The 17,695-nt window shown below is 40.5% G+C and overlaps 3 protein-coding genes across 6 annotated transcripts in view; 2 read left to right on the plus strand and 1 right to left on the minus strand.

The window, feature by feature from the left end:
* Nucleotides 1–5,965, plus strand: part of LOC5520285 (armadillo-like helical domain containing protein 1) — a 65,866-nt gene extending 59,901 nt beyond the window's left edge. For 3 of the 4 annotated variants that reach the window (XM_048731358.1, XM_048731350.1, XM_048731355.1), the window contains 7 exons: nt 410–617; nt 993–1,065; nt 2,942–2,987; nt 3,076–3,183; nt 5,076–5,153; nt 5,439–5,520; nt 5,788–5,965. In XM_048731358.1, coding sequence (XP_048587315.1) covers nt 410–617; nt 993–1,065; nt 2,942–2,987; nt 3,076–3,183; nt 5,076–5,153; nt 5,439–5,520; nt 5,788–5,807 — 615 coding nt within the window. In that variant the 3' untranslated portion in view covers nt 5,808–5,965. The remainder of the gene's footprint in view (nt 1–409; nt 618–992; nt 1,066–2,941; nt 2,988–3,075; nt 3,184–5,075; nt 5,154–5,438; nt 5,521–5,787) is intronic. The other variant, XM_048731361.1, reaches the window with a different exon arrangement.
* Nucleotides 5,966–7,019: 1,054 nt separating this feature from the next.
* Nucleotides 7,020–13,527, plus strand: LOC5520278 (spindle and centriole-associated protein 1). Its single transcript, XM_001640181.3, has 14 exons — nt 7,020–7,203; nt 7,604–7,651; nt 7,808–7,960; nt 8,048–8,119; nt 8,195–8,256; nt 8,659–9,059; nt 9,486–9,555; nt 9,683–9,791; nt 9,917–9,994; nt 10,521–10,592; nt 10,697–10,789; nt 10,887–10,979; nt 11,185–12,610; nt 12,929–13,527. The coding sequence occupies exons 1-14, from the start codon at nt 7,072–7,074 to the stop codon at nt 13,162–13,164; spliced, it is 3,045 nt and encodes a 1,014-aa protein (XP_001640231.2). The 5' UTR covers nt 7,020–7,071; the 3' UTR covers nt 13,165–13,527.
* LOC5520293 (signal recognition particle 19 kDa protein) lies at nt 13,197–17,564 on the minus strand. Its single transcript, XM_001640073.3, has 5 exons — nt 17,435–17,564; nt 17,275–17,350; nt 15,569–15,640; nt 14,808–14,919; nt 13,197–14,041 (listed from the first exon to the last, which is right to left on the minus strand). The coding sequence occupies exons 1-5, from the start codon at nt 17,473–17,475 to the stop codon at nt 13,896–13,898; spliced, it is 447 nt and encodes a 148-aa protein (XP_001640123.2). The 5' UTR covers nt 17,476–17,564; the 3' UTR covers nt 13,197–13,895.
* Nucleotides 17,565–17,695: the final 131 nt, after the last annotated feature.

Consider the following 17,695-nt stretch of genomic DNA (forward strand, 5'->3'; position numbering starts at 1 on the left):
ATTAAGTTTGAAATGTGTGCATGGGCAAGATAAGAAAAAAAAAACACAAAAACGTGGGTGAAAAAACAAACATCCATGCTCCTTCATAAAAACGAAATAGTTTATCCACTCCTTCAAGTTTGTAATGGTCCTTTTCCTAGTGCTTCTAGGAAGAAAATAAATCAACACAAGGTTAAAAGTGGTATGCCTCTGTAAAAACAGTGTAGTTTTTTTCTGAAGTTTGGAGCATTGGACCTTCGTAGGAGCAAAAGAGACTTACTTCTCTGATTCAACCATGTCTTTGCAGACAACCTAGTTATTACACAGCTCATCTATGTTTGTTGTAGTCTTATATTTTGTTTGGATATTAATTAATTTGAGGCACTCCCACCACCTGATACTGTAGTCTGACTGCGTTTTGGTTTTGTAGCCAGTTGTAGGTACAGCCAATCCCACGATTGTTGATCCAGTCCTTATGCTGCTTAAGTCCCTCCACCTTGAGGTCCAGTATGAGGCGTGTGAACTCATCAAAGACCTGATGAGTTATGATGTGAGGTACAGCCTGCTTCAAGGACTGGTTGCCTTGCTTAAGCCGACTAAGGATGAGATTCGGGAAAGCGCAGACTCCCTGATTGCAGGTATAAGGGCCAGGGTTGTCATGTTAAGCTTTTGAGTGCTGACACCCCTACACTAGGGGCCACTTGCATTGTTGTACCAAAGAAATATGGTGGAGAAATTATTACACACTCCTTGTTGACTCTACCCTGGGTACCAGAGTCTTGAGCTACGTTCGCCAGTACCCAGGGTATGTTGACTCCCAATCAAGTCTTTTCAAAGAAAGGGTCAAATTTTTACATGATACTGAATATGTAGAGACATTGTGAGGATCTTCAGCCCCTTTAAGCAGTACTTTTGCTGAAATCTTGCAAAAAGGGGACATGATTTCCAAATACGCCTATATGTTTTTCCTAACCACACCCTATGGGTCTGATAAAAATATCTCTATTTTCAAGACCCTGACGCTCCCCAGCTGCAGGCCCCTCTCCCCGTCTTTGTCCAGCAAGCTGCTGCTGCTAAAATGATAGGGTAAGTGGCAGCGGGTATGGTAGTGCTGTCCAAGAACTGTAAGGTGGTACTGGGTATGCTAGTACTGTCCAAGAACTGTAAGGTGGCACTAGGTATGGTAGTACTGTCCAAGAACTGTAAGGTGGTACTGGGTATGGTAGTACTGTCCAAGAACTGTAAGGTGGCACTAGGTATGGTAGTACTGTCCAAGAACTGTAAGGTGGCACTAGGTATGGTAGTACTGTCCAAGAACTGTAAGGTGGTACTGGGTATGGTAGTACTGTCCAAGAACTGTAAGGTGGCACTAGGTATGGTAGTACTGTCCAAGAACTGTAAGGTGGTACTGGGTATGGTAGTACTGTCCAAGAACTGTAAGGTGGCACTAGGTATGGTAGTACTGTCCAAGAACTGTAAGGTGGCACTAGGTATGGTAGTACTGTCCAAGAACTGTAAGGTGGCACTGGGTATGGTAGTACTGTCCAAGAACTGTAAGGTGGCACTAGGTATGGTAGTACTGTCCAAGAACTGCAAGGTGGCACTAGGTATGGTAGTACTGTCCAAGAACTGTAAGGTGGCACTGGGTATGGTAGTACTGTCCAAGAACTGCAAGGTGGCACTAGGTATGCTAGTACTGTCCAAGAACTGTAAGGTGGCACTGGGTATGGTAGTACTGTCCAAGAACTGTAAGGTGGCACTGGGTATGGTAGTACTGTCCAAGAACTGTAAGGTGGCACTAGGTATGGTAGTACTGTCCAAGAACTGCAAGGTGGCACTAGGTATGGTAGTACTGTCCAAGAACTGCAAGGTGGCACTGGGTATGGTAGTACTGTCCAAGAACTGTAAGGTGGCACTGGGTATGGTAGTACTGTCCAAGAACTGTAAGGTGGCACTAGGTATGGTAGTACTGTCCAAGAACTGTAAGGTGGCACTGGGTATGGTAGTACTGTCCAAGAACTGTAAGGTGGCACTGGGTATGGTAGTACTGTCCAAGAACTGTAAGGTGGCACTGGGTATGGTAGTACTGTCCAAGAACTGTAAGGTGGCACTAGGTATTGTAGTACTGTCCAAGAACTGTAAGGTGGCACTGGGTATGGTAGTACTGTCCAAGAACTGTAAGGTGGTACTAGGTATGATAGTACTGTCCAAGAACTGCAAGGTGGCACTAGGTATGGTAGTACTGTCCAAGAACTGTAAGGTGGTACTGGGTATGGTAGTACTGTCCAAGAACTGTAAGGTGGTACTAGGTATGATAGTACTGTCCAAGAACTGCAAGGTGGCACTAGGTATGGTAGTACTGTCCAAGAACTGTAAGGTGGCACTGGGTATGGTAGTACTGTCCAAGAACTGTAAGGTGGTACTGGGTATGGTAGTACTGTCCAAGAACTGTAAGGTGGCACTGGGTATGGTAGTACTGTCCAAGAACTGTAAGGTGGTACTGGGTATGGTAGTACTGTCCAAGAACTGTAAGGTGACACTGGGTATGGTAGTACTGTCCAAGAACTGTAAGGTGGCACTGGGTATGGTAGTACTGTCCAAGAACTGTAAGGTGGTACTGGGTATGGTAGTACTGTCCAAGAACTGTAAGATGGCACTAGGTATGGTATTACTGTCCAAGAACTGTAAGGTGGTACTGGGTATGGTAGTACTGTTTATATGTAGGGGATGTGCTCATAACCCAGGTGCTGGGGAGGGGTGAGATGAGTGTTTATTTTTCAATTTTGCACTTCTCCCCCCTTTAACTGCTTCTCGCCATTTCACAGTTTATGTGTCTACCCCTTTGCAAATTATTAAACAGTTTCTGTTCAGTTCTTTCAATTTAAGGAGTGGAAGTCCCAAGATAGGCTGATAATACACTGTATATTATGTTTTTAAATAGTTCTATTTTAATGCTCTCCAGTATTTTGGCGAAAGAATCCCCAGAGATCTCGGAGTCTTTGGTTCAGGTATTGTGTTTGATCACTTTTTTGCCACCATTATCCCAACTGTGAAATATAGAGCATAACAAGCAGTATTTTAAATTGCTTCCAACAGCTGCGAGCGACCCATGGTCTTCTTTATGCAATGGGGAATACTCAGCATGCTGATAGCCAGAGGCAAGCAGGAATCACCCTAGAGGTACACCTGTGCTTCACACTAGAGGTACACTTGTGCTTCACACTAGAGGTACACCTGTGCTTCACACTAGAGGTACACCTGTGCTTCACCCTAGAGGTACACCTGTGCTTCACACTAGAGGTACACCTGTGCTTCCCACTAGAGGTACACCTGTGCTTCACACTAGAGGTACACCTGTGCTTCACACTAGAGGTACACCTGTGCTTCACACTAGAGGTACACCTGTGCTTCACACTAGAGGTACACTTGTGCTTCACACCAGAGGTACACCTGTGCTTCACCCTAGAGGTACACCTGTGCTTCACACTAGAGGTACACCTGTGCTTCCCACTAGAGGTACACCTGTGCTTCACACTAGAGGTACACCTGTGCTTCACACTAGAGGTACACTTGTGATTCACCCTAGAGGTACACCTGTGCTTCACCCTAGAGGTACACCTGTGCTTCACACTAGAGGTACACCTGTGCTTCACACTAGAGGTACACCTGTGCTTCACACTAGAGGTACACCTGTGCTTCCCACTAGAGGTACACCTGTGCTTCACACTAGAGGTACACTTGTGCTTCACACTAGAGGTACACTTGTGATTCACCCTAGAGGTACACTTGTGCTTCACACTAGAGGTACACCTGTGCTTCCCACTAGAGGTACACCTGTGCTTCACCCTAGAGGTACACCTGTGCTTCACGCTAGAGGTACACTTGTGCTTCACACTAGAGGTACACCTGTGCTTCACACTAGAGGTACACTTGTGCTTCACACTAGAGGTACACCTGTGCCTCACCCTAGAGGTACACCTGTGCTTCACCCTAGAGGTACACCTGTGCTTCACACTAGAGGTACACCTGTGCTTCCCACTAGAGGTACACTTGTGCTTCACACTAGAGGTACACCTGTGCTTCACACTAGAGGTACACCTGTGCTTCACCCTAGAGGTACACCTGTGCTTCACACTAGAGGTACACCTGTGCTTCACCCTAGAGGTACACCTGTGCTTCACACTAGAGGTACACCTGTGCTTCACCCTAGAGGTACACCTGTGCTTCACACTAGAGGTACACTTGTGCTTCACACTAGAGGTACACCTGTGCTTCACACTAGAGGTACACTTGTGCTTCACACTAGAGGTACACTTGTGCTTCACACTAGAGGTACACCTGTGCTTCACACTAGAGGTGCACCTGTGCTTCACACTAGAGGTACACCTGTGCTTCCCACTAGAGGTACACCTGTGCTTCACACTGGAGGTACACCTGTGCTTCACCCTAGAGGTACACTTGTGCTTCACCCTAGAGGTACACCTGTGCTTCACCCTAGAGGTACACTTGTGCTTCACCCTAGAGGTACACCTTTGCTTCACACTAGAGGTGCACCTGTGCTTCACACTAGAGGTGCACCTGTGCTTCACACTAGAGGTACACCTGTGCTTCACACTAGAGGTGCACCTGTGCTTCACACTAGAGGTACACCTGTGCTTCACACTAGAGGTGCACCTGTGCTTCACACTAGAGGTACACCTGTGCTTCACACTAGAGGTACACCTGTGCTTCACACTAGAGGTGCACCTGTGCTTCACACTAGAGGTACACCTGTGCTTCACAGTAGAGGTACACCTGTGCTATATTTAAAGAGCCCTTGTCAGGCAGTACACCTTTGTTATTGTTTCCATTTATTATTGGGAAACCAATTATGTGGAGAAATCTCTAAATTAATATCTAAAGGCTAAGTTTGAAAATACATTGAAGAAATCCAATAACAAATACTGTAACAGTTTCACAGCGGATGGAGGTGAATACTTTCTCAAACTTGGTATTTTGTTAGGGTGACAAAATGGCAGCCAATAGAGACCCTTTAATGAATGCTCAACTGTCTTGACACATCTTGCACATAACTAACAATATGTTTTTTTATCTAGTTCTTTGTGCGCTCCTACCCTCTCATCAACGAAAAAGTCAAAGAGGCTCTTGGAGACACCTTTTATGAAGAATTTTTGGTGAGCAGAACCTTTATTTATTGCTCTCAGTTCGGGGGGTGGGATCCAGGGTTTCAAAATGAGAGATGGATGATGGCTGGATAGACGGCTTATAACTGATCCTGTTGTAGATGTTAAAATACTGTACTTCACCCTGAATTGGATTTGTCGTGTCGGCAAAGTCAATCATTCTTTTTACTCAAAAAGGGGGGTGGATATCCACCCAATTCTCCCCCTGTTTCCACTCTTGCAGTTATTGCACTTGTTTCGAATATATGAATCAAAGTTCTTGTTGTTGTTCCTTAGGCCCACCCAGACACCATGTATGTAAACATGACACCCATTCAAGCAGATGTTCTCGTGTCAAACAAACTCAACATCGCAGGAGGTACTACAGAGAATACAGTGATGTGACTTCACCCATAAAACACTAACTACTTTTTAGTATTGTTATGTAAACATATACCCTGCATGCAGAGCTTTCTCCTGTTTGTGTCTTTCAGTTTACTTATTCGTGTTGCGTCTCTGTTCTTTCGAGTTCTTGTTTGCTTGTTTCCAATACCATTTATCATTCATCATCATTCATTAATGTTATCATCACCATCATAATCAATCATTATCATTATTATTAACTTGTGTCATATTTTTGTTTTAGTTATGGAAGTGCAAGAGTGATGCTGGTTGTCCAGTTGCTGCACCTAGTATAATCCTGTTTCATGTGAAAACAAAAATAAGCTTACTTGTAAATACATGATAGAAATTTGATGATGATGTTGTTCATAGCTCACTGTATAATTTTCCTATAAATTAAATGATATATATTGATTTAGAAATTGAGTTTTCTCTCTCATGCTTACCTAAAAAGAAAAGGCTGTGGTCAAACGAAATGCAAGCTGTCGTAAATATTGCAACTTGTGTCCACTTGCGTTGAATTTTGACATGTATAAATTTTGAACGTGATTGCTGTACGTAATTGTGTCATTGAATTCTTATGCAAATTACCAATTCGCACTGACTCATTTCGTCTCGATGGCGCAAGTTAGAGCGTCAAAAAGGAAAAAAGTTCGCTAACTTGCGTCGTTTAGCCAGGCTTCAAGACAGTTTTTGTTGGCTTTTAACCTAGTCCCCCTACTTAGGGCGCGTTTTTCTCCTATCATTCTGGAAATGGAATGGTTGGTAGAGAATGTTCAGCATGGCATTTGAGTCATTCTGCTACAGGTAGCAGAATAGGTGGAATGGCCTTCATTCCATTCCGGAATGGCAACGCGGGATAAACGAACGTGCGCTTTTTCTATTCCAATCATTCTCATTCCAGAATCACGAGTAAATAAACGCGCCCTTAGCCGTATAAGTCTGAGAACCTTCTCTTCCCCATTGTCAATCGCCATTTGCCGTTTGCACTGACAACGTTATTTGAAATAGGTGTGTCGCACCTATCGCAGGGATCGAGGTCCAAGCGTGTTGGTTTTACTATATATAGCTATAGCCACGTGCTACGCACGCTCTCATTGGTCGATTGGCGGGCCGTACTTTTCTTCGATCTTCGAATTCGATCAAAGAGGTATAGAACCACTCTCCCGGGGGGTGGCTCAATATGTACACAACAATGATACAACATATAGCGCAATTTTTTAATTTTAGCTCGCATAAATTTCGCATTTATTTACTGCGATCCCAGTTTAGCGGCTATTCCTTCATCACTTTTTTAAATTATTTTAGGCCACCTCCCTTGGTTCAGTTTTTATTGCGTGTTTTAAAATCCCGGTTAAAAACACCCAACATAAGGTATGTATGATTCTTCACTCCTTTCTGGGTTTCCGCGAAGGGGAATCGTCCGACCGCGTTCTCACAACCAGAATATGCGGGATTCCTGTGGCCTCGCATAGACTAGGCTCTAATCCCCCAAGCGAGGCCGGTACCAAGGCGGGAAATTCTAAAGATGGCTTCCCGAGGAGGGTTTCTCGTCGGCGATGGAGCACTTCGCCGACGTAAACCCACTCAAAAGACTACAAACACAGCACTAAAGGCACACAAGACAACAAAGCGCAAGAAAAGAAAGCCTGAATGGGATGTAAGCTTGTAGAAAAATGCAGATAGCTCTCATTTTGCTGTTTTGATTTGCTGTTCTTTTCGAAATGTGATGCAAATTTATGAAGTGTGTAACTTAAACATAAGTACAATAACGGATCCTGTCTACGTACTTTTCTTTAATTCACCATTGATTTTGGCATTTCAATTGAAAGCTAGAGTATTCGATGGTTTTGCAAATTATTATGCCAGTCCTTTTATATTGTTTACAAAAAGAAAATCTTAATTAAATCAATCAAAAAGATATCCACTCATGCATCACAATAAAACAATTGAAGAGAAGTACGTTAACTCAGCTGTGCTTTTGTTCTATATATTTTTTTAATCTAGGCCACAAACCCAGGTTATAAACCTAGCAAACGATGTACTATCTTTGCCCACAGAGCACAGTGAACGATCTAAATGTTTACAAGGCATCCGAGGATGAAGTGGTAAATATTTAAGTAAACAGCTACCTGGTATACATACCAGAGAGATAGAGGGAAGGAAGAGAGTAACAAAGAGCGAGAGAGATAGAGAGAGGAAAAAAGCAATATATTGAATTTCTTTCATATTCCTAATTGTCATCTTTTGTTATTATTGTGCAGAGGCATAGACATGAGGCACACAAATCTAAGAATTATGGCCTCCCAAGAAAGCAAGCAACTAATAAAGAAAACAGCCCAGGTTATATCACTACACCAAACAGTGCTCAGAGAAAACAGGCCATCTTACAGGAAATTTTGTATGGCCGAGACCAGGTACCAATGATAATTGATCTTATTATTACATTAATGCTTAATGCTTTTAACATCATTTTTTTCCTGTGTTATCATCTTTCATCATAGTTCCAAGATGTTCTTGCTGAGTCAGATAGAACTATGTCTGTTGTAAAGGATCTATTTGGAGATGATCCAAAGGTATAGTATTTTTTATAAGGCAAAAGTTTTTAGCTTGTGTGAAATTTGATCTTTAGTAAAAATCTTATCTTATAGAAGTACATGGGATTTCCAAACATCACTGTACCACCTCAAGTGTTGTCTGAAAACACTGAAAGGTAAATATATTATAATATTAATAGTTATAATGATTATTATAATATTATAATTGAGATTGACTAAAGGTTGAATTTTGGTGAAAAAGTGGCATTTTAGTATAATTTGAAATCCCTCTGAATATGCTCAAAACGATTTTCCATTAGGCAGTTCTTGTTATCATTATTTTTTATTTTTTCTAGATGTTCAAACTATTATAATCAATTTATAAAATCGGCCCTCATGCTAATTTATAACTGCAAATCGAAAGAGCCTAGAAATTGTTTGATTTGTTTCAAATAGTTGAATTCTGAACAGTCAGGCTGTTCTTTATTTCCTTCATAATAGCTTGAGTGGAGACTTTGATGATTGTGATTTGGAAATTATTTGTCCTCTTTCTTATTTTAATGCTTTTCTAAATCAAGAAATGGTCCAATCGCTGAAGTGCCTGAGGCTCAAACACAGCTGACACAACTAAGCGAGTCGGTAATGCAGACCACAGCACTGAATGAGATCTCAGAAGACGAGGGGAACAGTAGTGGAACAGAGCCCTCCCCGCAAAGTAATCAAAACCAGGCAGCTCAGAGAATGACCTTCCAACCAAGACTAGACCTGCAGAAGTTTAAAGAGTTTGTATCGCAAGAGCAAAATGATAGTGGGCAGCCAAGTTATGAGGTCAAAAATCCTATATCTGCTAGTAGAAGCCAGGGGATACCACCAGGAAAGGTATTACAGCCAGCAGTACAAGCTGAAGATCACAGCTCATTCCTGAGTGGCACAAGCGGGAACACCATTCTTGCTGGAGCCCCTAATTTTATGTTTCCAGGTGAGAAACAGTCATCAATAAATAACTTTGAGAAGCTCAGCACCCTCCTTGTATACCTGTGATGCTGAATTATGAGAGTGCAGATACAATTGGGTTGAGTTGAAGGCATAGAATTTGTCACAGACAGCTGCCTGACTCATGTCTGACAAAGGAAGACAGCTTGGGATCTATATTGTTGGTCTTTGTAGAGGGAGAAAAAAACCGGAGAACCCTGAGAAACTGAGATGCAAAGGCAAGAAAATTTGAACTCAAGTTATATTAGAACTGGCAATTGAACCCAGTGATGAGAACCACAGGCACTTAAAGAGTGATGCTCTGCCAATTGCGCCACCAATCTCCCCTACAAAAGTTGATGTTTGTGATTATTGTAAATATTGTTGTTGTTTTTCTTGTGGAATTTCTTATGGAATGCTTTTCTTTTTATAGCCCAACAATCATCCGGGGAGCCAACCGCCATTGCTGAAATACCAGGCAGTGAACAGCTGGAACAAACAGGGTGAGGTTTGGGACATTTTTTCAAGCAGGGTTGAATAAGTACATGATGATGCTAAAAATATGCTAGGAAAAAATCTTTTCATCTATTTAAATTGTGACATTTTGCTCTATTTGATATCATTTTTCAGTGAGGTCAAAGCAAGGGTCAAAAGTAATGAAAAAGCACCAAAATTGAAAGCAACTGTAAAGCCTGCACAAGGGCCAAAGGGCCTGAGATGTCTAGATGACCTGAAAAAGGTAGTGATTCGTGTTGTCCATAAACAAGGTTTACAAATTTACAAACTAAATTAATGGCCATTGACCTTGTACCAGCTGCTGGCAAATTTTCTAGCCAGCTTTTTAATAAAAGTTTGACATCATAGATGGTGGAGAACCTGGAGGATGAGATAGCCGAGTATGAAATGGAGACTGGCAGAGAGTCAAGTGGAAAAACTAATCAGGTGAAAATGTGTGTGTACAGTAGACCCATCTAAATAAGACTTGCATACAAGGGATGCAACATAAACAGGACAGTAAGTCTGTGTACAGAAGACCCATCTAAATAAGACTTGCATACAAGGGATGCTGGATAAACAGGACAGTAAGTGTGTGTACAGAAGACCCATCTAAATAAGACTTGCATACAAGGGATGCTGCATACACGGAACTGATTTCTAATTCCCTTATTTTTATCATTTCCTATAAAATAACCTCATTCGTGAGGGATTTTATAAATAACAGACAATAATTTGTAGATCTGTTATAATTCTACAAAATTTGTCATGTGCCTCAATTATGGTGACTTGGCCACCATGTTTGAACAAAACTCTGGTAGATCTCCTCTGACCCTGTCCTGGTTGACCTAATGGCACTGGTTTTGCTCTCTATATTTTTTGTACTTGTTTGCTTGGACATGATTACACTGTCTTTTGTTGTAAGTATTATAATGTTGTAAAATTTCTTAAGTTCCTGATCTTGTTTTTACAGACCAACTCCTTCAGTGGCTACACATCTGCTCTTGTCATGGCTGTCACCAAGCTAATGAGATACCTTAAAGAGGTGAGGACGAAATCATTGCTTGTGTAGTAACTCAAGGCGGGTTGTATTATTCAATATAATTTACCTATTGCTCCTCTCATGCAATACCTTTTGATCCATTTTAGAGTGAGATACAAAGAAGAGCTGAGGCAGTTATTAGAGACCAAATACTGCAGGGGTTTGCAGAGCAGAGAACTCTTATTGATGCTTTGACTAATGTAAGTAGGCTACACAAGACAAATTTAAATCAGTATCCAAGGAGAAAATGTAGATATTCCCTAGGACTGTATTTTAAAGTGTTTTTTCTTCTTGTAGGATATTGTTCAGACCCAGGAACAGAACATGATTCTCCAAGAAGAGATGCATGTCTACCGTACCAATACAGACAACCAACTCCACTACCTTACAGTAAGCTTACTTTTTTTAGTGCCCTTGTTTTTATCGGTCTGTTGACACATAAAAGTCTACAACACCCTCTAAAAAGGCTCAAATTCTGCAGCTGAAACATGGCAGTTTTGCCATTAATTATTTCTTTTTGAGTGCACAGTTTCTACTCCTAACCTGATTCATGCTTTAATAAACTGCTCCCATTGTGATTTTATTTATTTTGCAGCATGAGTTGCAGACTGTTCTGAAGAGTTTTGAATATCACACTGTCCAAAGCACCATTAATGCATTGCACTCTACCAAACCAGTACAACTCCACGCTGGTACCCGTGCAACAAAGTGTGACGAAGTACTTCCTGGAAATGATCTACCATCTGGTGAAAACCCAGTGGTATCTAGAGTGCAGACAGAAGGAGCATACATCCCGGTGTCTAGAGATGGTTATGATGAGGAGCAGTTTAATCTACCAAGAGGAGAAACAGAAAAAAATATTCAACCACAGCCAACAGTTTTAAGCAACGCAAGCCAGAAGGGTCCTACAAATCTGGAATCTGTGCATCAACAGATCAAGAATCCAACCTATCAAACAATACCAGAGCCTGATGCTTGGGTTCCTTCTCATCAACAACAGATTGAGAAGCCACCCTTTCAAACAAGACCAGAACTTGATCCATTGATCACACAGCACATGCACATAGATAATGCAACAAAAAACATTACTCCACAGCCAGAAAACAACCAATTACCAGGCAGCATTGCTGCTCCTCAGCAGCAAAAATTTGCACCATCCTATCAGTCCAATGTGAGTGTGGCAACAAGTCAGCCACCCCAGCCTATGAGTCAGAGGGCGGATCCTCATAGGACACAGCCCTCAGTTGATGGCGCGTCATATGTGACTTTTGACCATAATAACAACGTCAGGCTTCAGTCCATGGATCCGTTCAATCCCCAGGCCTACCTAGCTCCCGTCACATCTGTAGGGGTATTAGGTGTGTCTAACTTTCAAAAACACAATACAGCTAACACTAGGAACAAGGAACAACCCATGAACCATGTGAGCCTTGGGTATCAAAAAGCACCAAAAGGGAGTAGCTTTGATTCATCTGCACCTTTGAGTAGTACAAATGGCACATCCTATCATGGTGGCAAGCCATCTAAAAATACAGTCAACATGCAACCATATTTTGCACCAGTTTGGGGATCCAATACCAATACTACTACGACTACTTCTCCAAATATGTCTTCAACAAACTATACCTCAAGTGTGTTGACTAAAACTGTTATCACATCAGATGATTATTCTAGAACTACAAGGCCAGAAAGCACATTGATGACCCAAGGGACTTCACAACAAACCTTGTCACAGCCTGTTGTTAGCAGTACAGAAAACGGACCTCTAACTTATCCAAACAATGAACTCTCTCAATCCCTTCTCAAGGATGCTGTTGCTAAGATGACAAACAGTGATTGGGACAGTAGGCGGGAGGAGTCATTCATTGCCAGGTCATTCCTAAAAGAGCAGCAAGCTACCGAGCAGTTACGCCAGAGGCTTGAAGTGATTGCGCGCAAGCAGAAAGACATAGCAGCTACACGGGCAGGACTTGCGACTGGGGTGAACCGGAATAAACAACCTGTTGTTGAGATACCTGCAGGTAAGTTTCTTTCCACTTAGATTAGCCTTTGAATAGGCTCACCTTGGTTGTTATTCAGAGGTTTAAAGGTGTTCAGGAGTCTTGAGGTGTGTGGTCAAGGTCAGAGTTCTTTGGGCATGAGTGCACAAAAAAAAGTCTGCGTGCTAGGGAACGAATTCCCAAGCATGTCTGTGTGTGCTTCAAACAATGTCAAAATCTCCTCTCTAGCTCTACATTTTCCTAAGCCTATTGGTTTATTACCAACCCAAGCCAAGCACCTATCTGCAGGCCATCAAATTGCCCTCTCATATACAATCATTTTCATGTTTTTTTTTTCAGGCCACTCACAGCAGCCACCCTCCCCACATGTGCACTTTAAGGACCCCTTGGTAGCCCCTAATCAGTCAGGGTCTGACCCTCCCAAGAAGTCCCCCAGTGTCTCGCCCATCCCATTCAAGGTCCCCATGGTCCCTCCTGTACATAAGGTAGATAAGGCAGGAAGGGGGCAAGAGCGACGTGTTGTGGTAAACCTGCCGTCTGCATGGTCAGACGTGTCATCTACATTATCATTATGAACTCCTGGAATATGAAGGACATCAGTGACTAATTCCATTATAATTTATTTTATTCAATGTTCTGTTTAGGTCCAGCAATTATATATTACATAAATTATGAGTAGATGTCAAAGAACAATTTTTTTTACTGCAATGAGTTTGTGTGTCATAGTAAAATAGGTTCGTTATTTGTAATATTAGCTAACCATTAACCATTGGTATGTCATTCATTTAAAATCAAACAAAAGACAAATTTGTGTGTGCATTTTTTAAATCAGATTATGTATGTAGGTAACACTCAACTACTGTAGGGGTTCGACTCGAATGAAAAGTATTGTAAAAATGCTACCCTCGCCCTTGTTAAATAAACAACATTTTATTATATTATAGTCTTCTGAAGGGGCAATCAAGCCTCTCATTTTCACAATACTGGCTACAGACATTTCCAATGTTCAAAATGTCATGTGACTCTTTATATATTTGCTTTCTGCATGTGTAGTATTTCAGGTGCATTGCAGAAATTTACAGTGGACTGCTTGTGGAGCAAGGCAAATAAAAAATCCAGCAACTTTTTCTTTAGAGGTGAATCTAAATGAGTCACATTTGGAACATTGAAAATTTCTTTTAAGGAGGACAACCTTTTCTACATCAGAAAGGGGCAACTCTGTAAAACGGTTCAGCTAAGGGTTATAACACTTAGAGCAAAACATTGTTCCTGAATTGTTGGATGACCCTAAATAAGCTAGTTTGATTTATTTGCCCTTGGCTTTCTTGCCCTTCTTTTTCTTGCTGGCAGCAGCCTGCTGTTGACTGGAATTGCCATCTGATTGGCCAGTTTTAGTTTGCCTTGTTTTCAGCTTTGGGATCATCTCACCAAGAAAACAAAACAAGGCTTTCCCTGAAACATACATAAGCGACCAGGTTTTATTCTGCGGTACATAAGTTTGTGTTAGACATCTTAGAACTGATTCTCTTCATCAAGAATGTGGGAGTATGGAGATAGCTGTGGTGGCTCAGCCAGATGCAAGCAGCCAGGTCCTAGGGTTCAATATGGATCTATGTAGGGGAGGGGTTGAGGAGTTATGGGGGTTGCACCCCATATGAAAGAAAAGACATGCTATAAAAATTCCTCATATCCTTCAACCCATCCTTCCATGAGAAAAAAAACTTGGCCCCCTCCATTCTACCTTGGGAATTGCAATTCCCTTCTTTTCTGGATAAGGATGTTAAGCTTGATTTCCTATCTCCTGTCATACTGTACTTTACTGACCAGTATTAGGGGATGGCTCAGGGTATCAATGACAGTGCTTACACATTAGCCTAGAACAGTCTGTGTCTACACAACATTGAGTGGATTTTTGCAAATATGAAGCACTCAGCCATTTTGTAACAAGAGCTACTGTATACACAGACTGCTCTGGCCTTTGACAGCAAAATAACAAAAAAAAAGCAAAGAATCTAAACATGTATGAATCAATCAGAAAGGGCCTATTTTCATTGAGACTTTGAGTTAATTTTTTGGCTCTCTGGCTTTACGGCCAAAGCCACTTTTTTATTTATGATTTTTATTTTTGATTTTTATTGAGTTTGTCACTCAAAATGTCTTGCGATTTCATAGTTGAAGTCGCACATGTCCTATAGATGACTACCAGGCAGCTACTTACTGTTGGGAATATCAGCATTAACTGGTGTACCATCAGAATTCTTAAGTTGAATTCTTACTCTTCCTTTACAAACTACATCCTTTGCACTTTCTTTGGGATAAAATTTATTGTTCTGAAATAGAAATTTAGTAGTGTGAGAAGAATAAGTCATGCCATACCAAGCCCATGTGATGTAGCTTTATTTTTTATTTGCTATATTTCTGGCAAACGCCTCCCCATAATCCAAACACAGAAGGAATATGACATCTGCTTTTAATGGATTTAAGAACCATTTCCAGAGGATATCTTTGTATTCAGCCAAACGAGAAGACTTGTGACAACTCGTACACAAATCACAGGTTTTCAAACCGGGGTTGAGCCCTTTTTTGTCATCCTAGACAATACTTGGGAAAAAATCAATTTCCATCAGAAGATTTGAAGAAGCTATTATCTTTGACTATTCCTAGCCTGTTCAATCTTCAAAAAATCAATTTCAAGATTCTATTCAATACACCAAAATCAATAATCTTAATTAGTTGATATTGATTGGATCAGAAGATAGATAAACAATTCACACAATCCTTCCCACTTAGTCATATTGATGCATATCGATCTCAAAAATTAATAACTGATCTCAATCTTTTTGCTCTATTAAAGATTGCCAATACAATTACACTGTAGGTAATTTTATAAATTGAAATTGATTGATATTCATTATTGAATCTACATATTGATCACACCTACAAACTTAACATAAATAACTTTGTCAGAGTTAAACTTACCTCTAATTCACAGGATAAATTTTGACTTGTGCAAATATCACGAATTTCTGTTACAGTAGGATTATCAACAGCCTAAATGTGTTTAACAAAAACGAACATTATTATATGGTTATTAGGGGGAGCAACTATTATTTACTCATTATCCAGTGACAGTTTCTGTAAAGTATCAATATGCTTGTAATACTATATAATCACCCATCACAAGACTCTGCATCAATATGAGAAATCGAACACAACAACAAAAAAAGGCTGGTTTCAATTACATCAAGTAACCAAATGACAATCTACTTTCAAACCTAACTGAATACAAACATTGAATTTTTCTAATTGCACACAAAAAATCAATTTGTTAATAGAACTTACATACCTGCCAACTCTCCTGGTTTTACCGGGAGACTCCTGGCTTTTTATCAAATCTCCCGGTTTATGACATATCTCTAATCAGTCAATTTGTTTTTGAAGTAGAAGTTAGATTTTACCCACAAAGTTCTGCAATTCATAGATCTGACATGTCAATCATGTGACACAAATAGCCAATCAGGATTAAAAGATGGTGCTATAACAGCCATGTGGTCCCACAGAGAGTTGGCAACTGACAGTGAAAAAGATTGGTTTGAGATATTTTTCTGCAAATCTGTACAAGCAAATAAGCATTGTCCAGTCAGCGTAGAAAGTGCTAGCCCTGTTTTTTTTTGACTGGGTACTTTTAATGTAGAGTTGGGACTCAGATTGTAGAAAAACATGTGTAAAATTTAAAAGGAAAAAACAAAAAGCAAACAAACCACAAGAGCAGTTTGATTCCTACCATTAAACTTGTGATTGATATTACCTAGGTTACTTCAATTACATATAAGAATGAGACTATCGTTTGTATTTTTGCTGTAAATCTTGATGTTTGCCATAAAACTTGTAGTTAGAAGTCAGACGTAACCGGTGAATTCAACTTTCTCTTTTTCTTTTCCCCGCATATAAATCACTGCAAAGTTGACAAAAATAGCTTTTAAAACACATTAACACATAGTACCTACCTAAAAGAGCATTGCTTTATCTTATCATTTCCAAATTTTCGTATACTGAGCTGGATTTGTGCCATTTCCATTCAACAACCAAACTTGTAGTTATCTTTTTTTATGCTTCTCTACCAAGCTTGGACACAAGACAAGTTTCCATTATGTTCAGTTACTGTGTTTTATTTCGCAAGTCGAAGGAAAACCCCTAAAAACATCTGTATTATAGATAAATCCGGGCAGGACTCACTGTTCTCATCTGACATGTTGTAAAATTTGTGGGACATTTGGGTTGCACTTCACTGGCTTCTACTTGCTGCTTTCTGATTGGATATTCGTGCGCACGTTGGATCTATGAATTCTTATAGTTTGTATCCAAGTTATGACGTTTGCAGTTTTTTTCGATATAAATAATCAATGATCCTTTAACAGGCGTTTCTTCTAGACCACAGGACTACCGCAAAAGTTCTCCAAAGTTCTCGTGGGGGAACATCTCGAAAATTTAGATCAAAGTTTTCGCCATTTTACCACAGGGTACCCATTTATCATATTTTAACAAATAGATATTAACTGAGATTGTACAGTCGTTATATCGATTGATATATCCCGTCCCCCTCCCCCTAAAAACTCCCGTTTTTTTAAGCCTGGGAGTTGGCAGGTATGCGCTGAAGGTAATGTGTGTTATCGTAACGAGAGTACCTTCGCCTTTGGTACACGTCGACCTTGACACACCGTTCGTCTACTGTTCAAATACGCGGGATAGACCGTCACCCATCTAGAAATAAACACCGTAATGATTATATCACTATTAAAATCATCGAAAATATATCTCGTTCGTGCAGTTTACGGGTAGATTTACCTATCTTTAGACGCTGGGTCATCGCTCAAATACACCGCCATCTTGCTTTCTTTGTACGAATGGGGTAAGACCGCTTAAAGCTCGCCTGCTCATTATCAAAATATAATCCCAAATTTCTGAACTTTTTTTCACACCTATATAGAAAAAAGTAACTTTGTTTTTTTTATAACCAGCACAAAATTACAATGGATGTATATAACGAATGATAAAATTGTAAAATAAACCAAAGCTAGACTGCATACATATATTTTGGGTTTCCTG

This window comes from Nematostella vectensis, chromosome 1, assembly GCF_932526225.1.
Source record: "Nematostella vectensis chromosome 1, jaNemVect1.1, whole genome shotgun sequence".
Lineage (NCBI taxonomy): Eukaryota > Metazoa > Cnidaria > Anthozoa > Actiniaria > Edwardsiidae > Nematostella > Nematostella vectensis.

What these genes read in the sequence shown, in the direction of transcription:
- LOC5520293 (XM_001640073.3), bottom strand. Translation starts at nt 17,475, where the DNA reads ATGGCGGTGTATTTGAGCGATGACCCAGCGTCTAAAGATAG. An exon ending in GACCCAGCGTCTAAAGATAG is followed by an intron (nt 17,351 to 17,434) that starts GTAAATCTACCC and finishes GTTTATTTCTAG; the next exon opens with ATGGGTGACGGTCTATCCCG. An exon ending in ATTTATCCTGTGAATTAGAG is followed by an intron (nt 14,920 to 15,568) that starts GTAAGTTTAACT and finishes TTTCTATTTCAG; the next exon opens with AACAATAAATTTTATCCCAA.
- LOC5520278 (XM_001640181.3), top strand. Translation starts at nt 7,072, where the DNA reads ATGGCTTCCCGAGGAGGGTTTCTCGTCGGCGATGGAGCACTTCGCCGA. An exon ending in GTCTAGATGACCTGAAAAAG is followed by an intron (nt 9,792 to 9,916) that starts GTAGTGATTCGT and finishes TTGACATCATAG; the next exon opens with ATGGTGGAGAACCTGGAGGA. An exon ending in TAATGAGATACCTTAAAGAG is followed by an intron (nt 10,593 to 10,696) that starts GTGAGGACGAAA and finishes GATCCATTTTAG; the next exon opens with AGTGAGATACAAAGAAGAGC.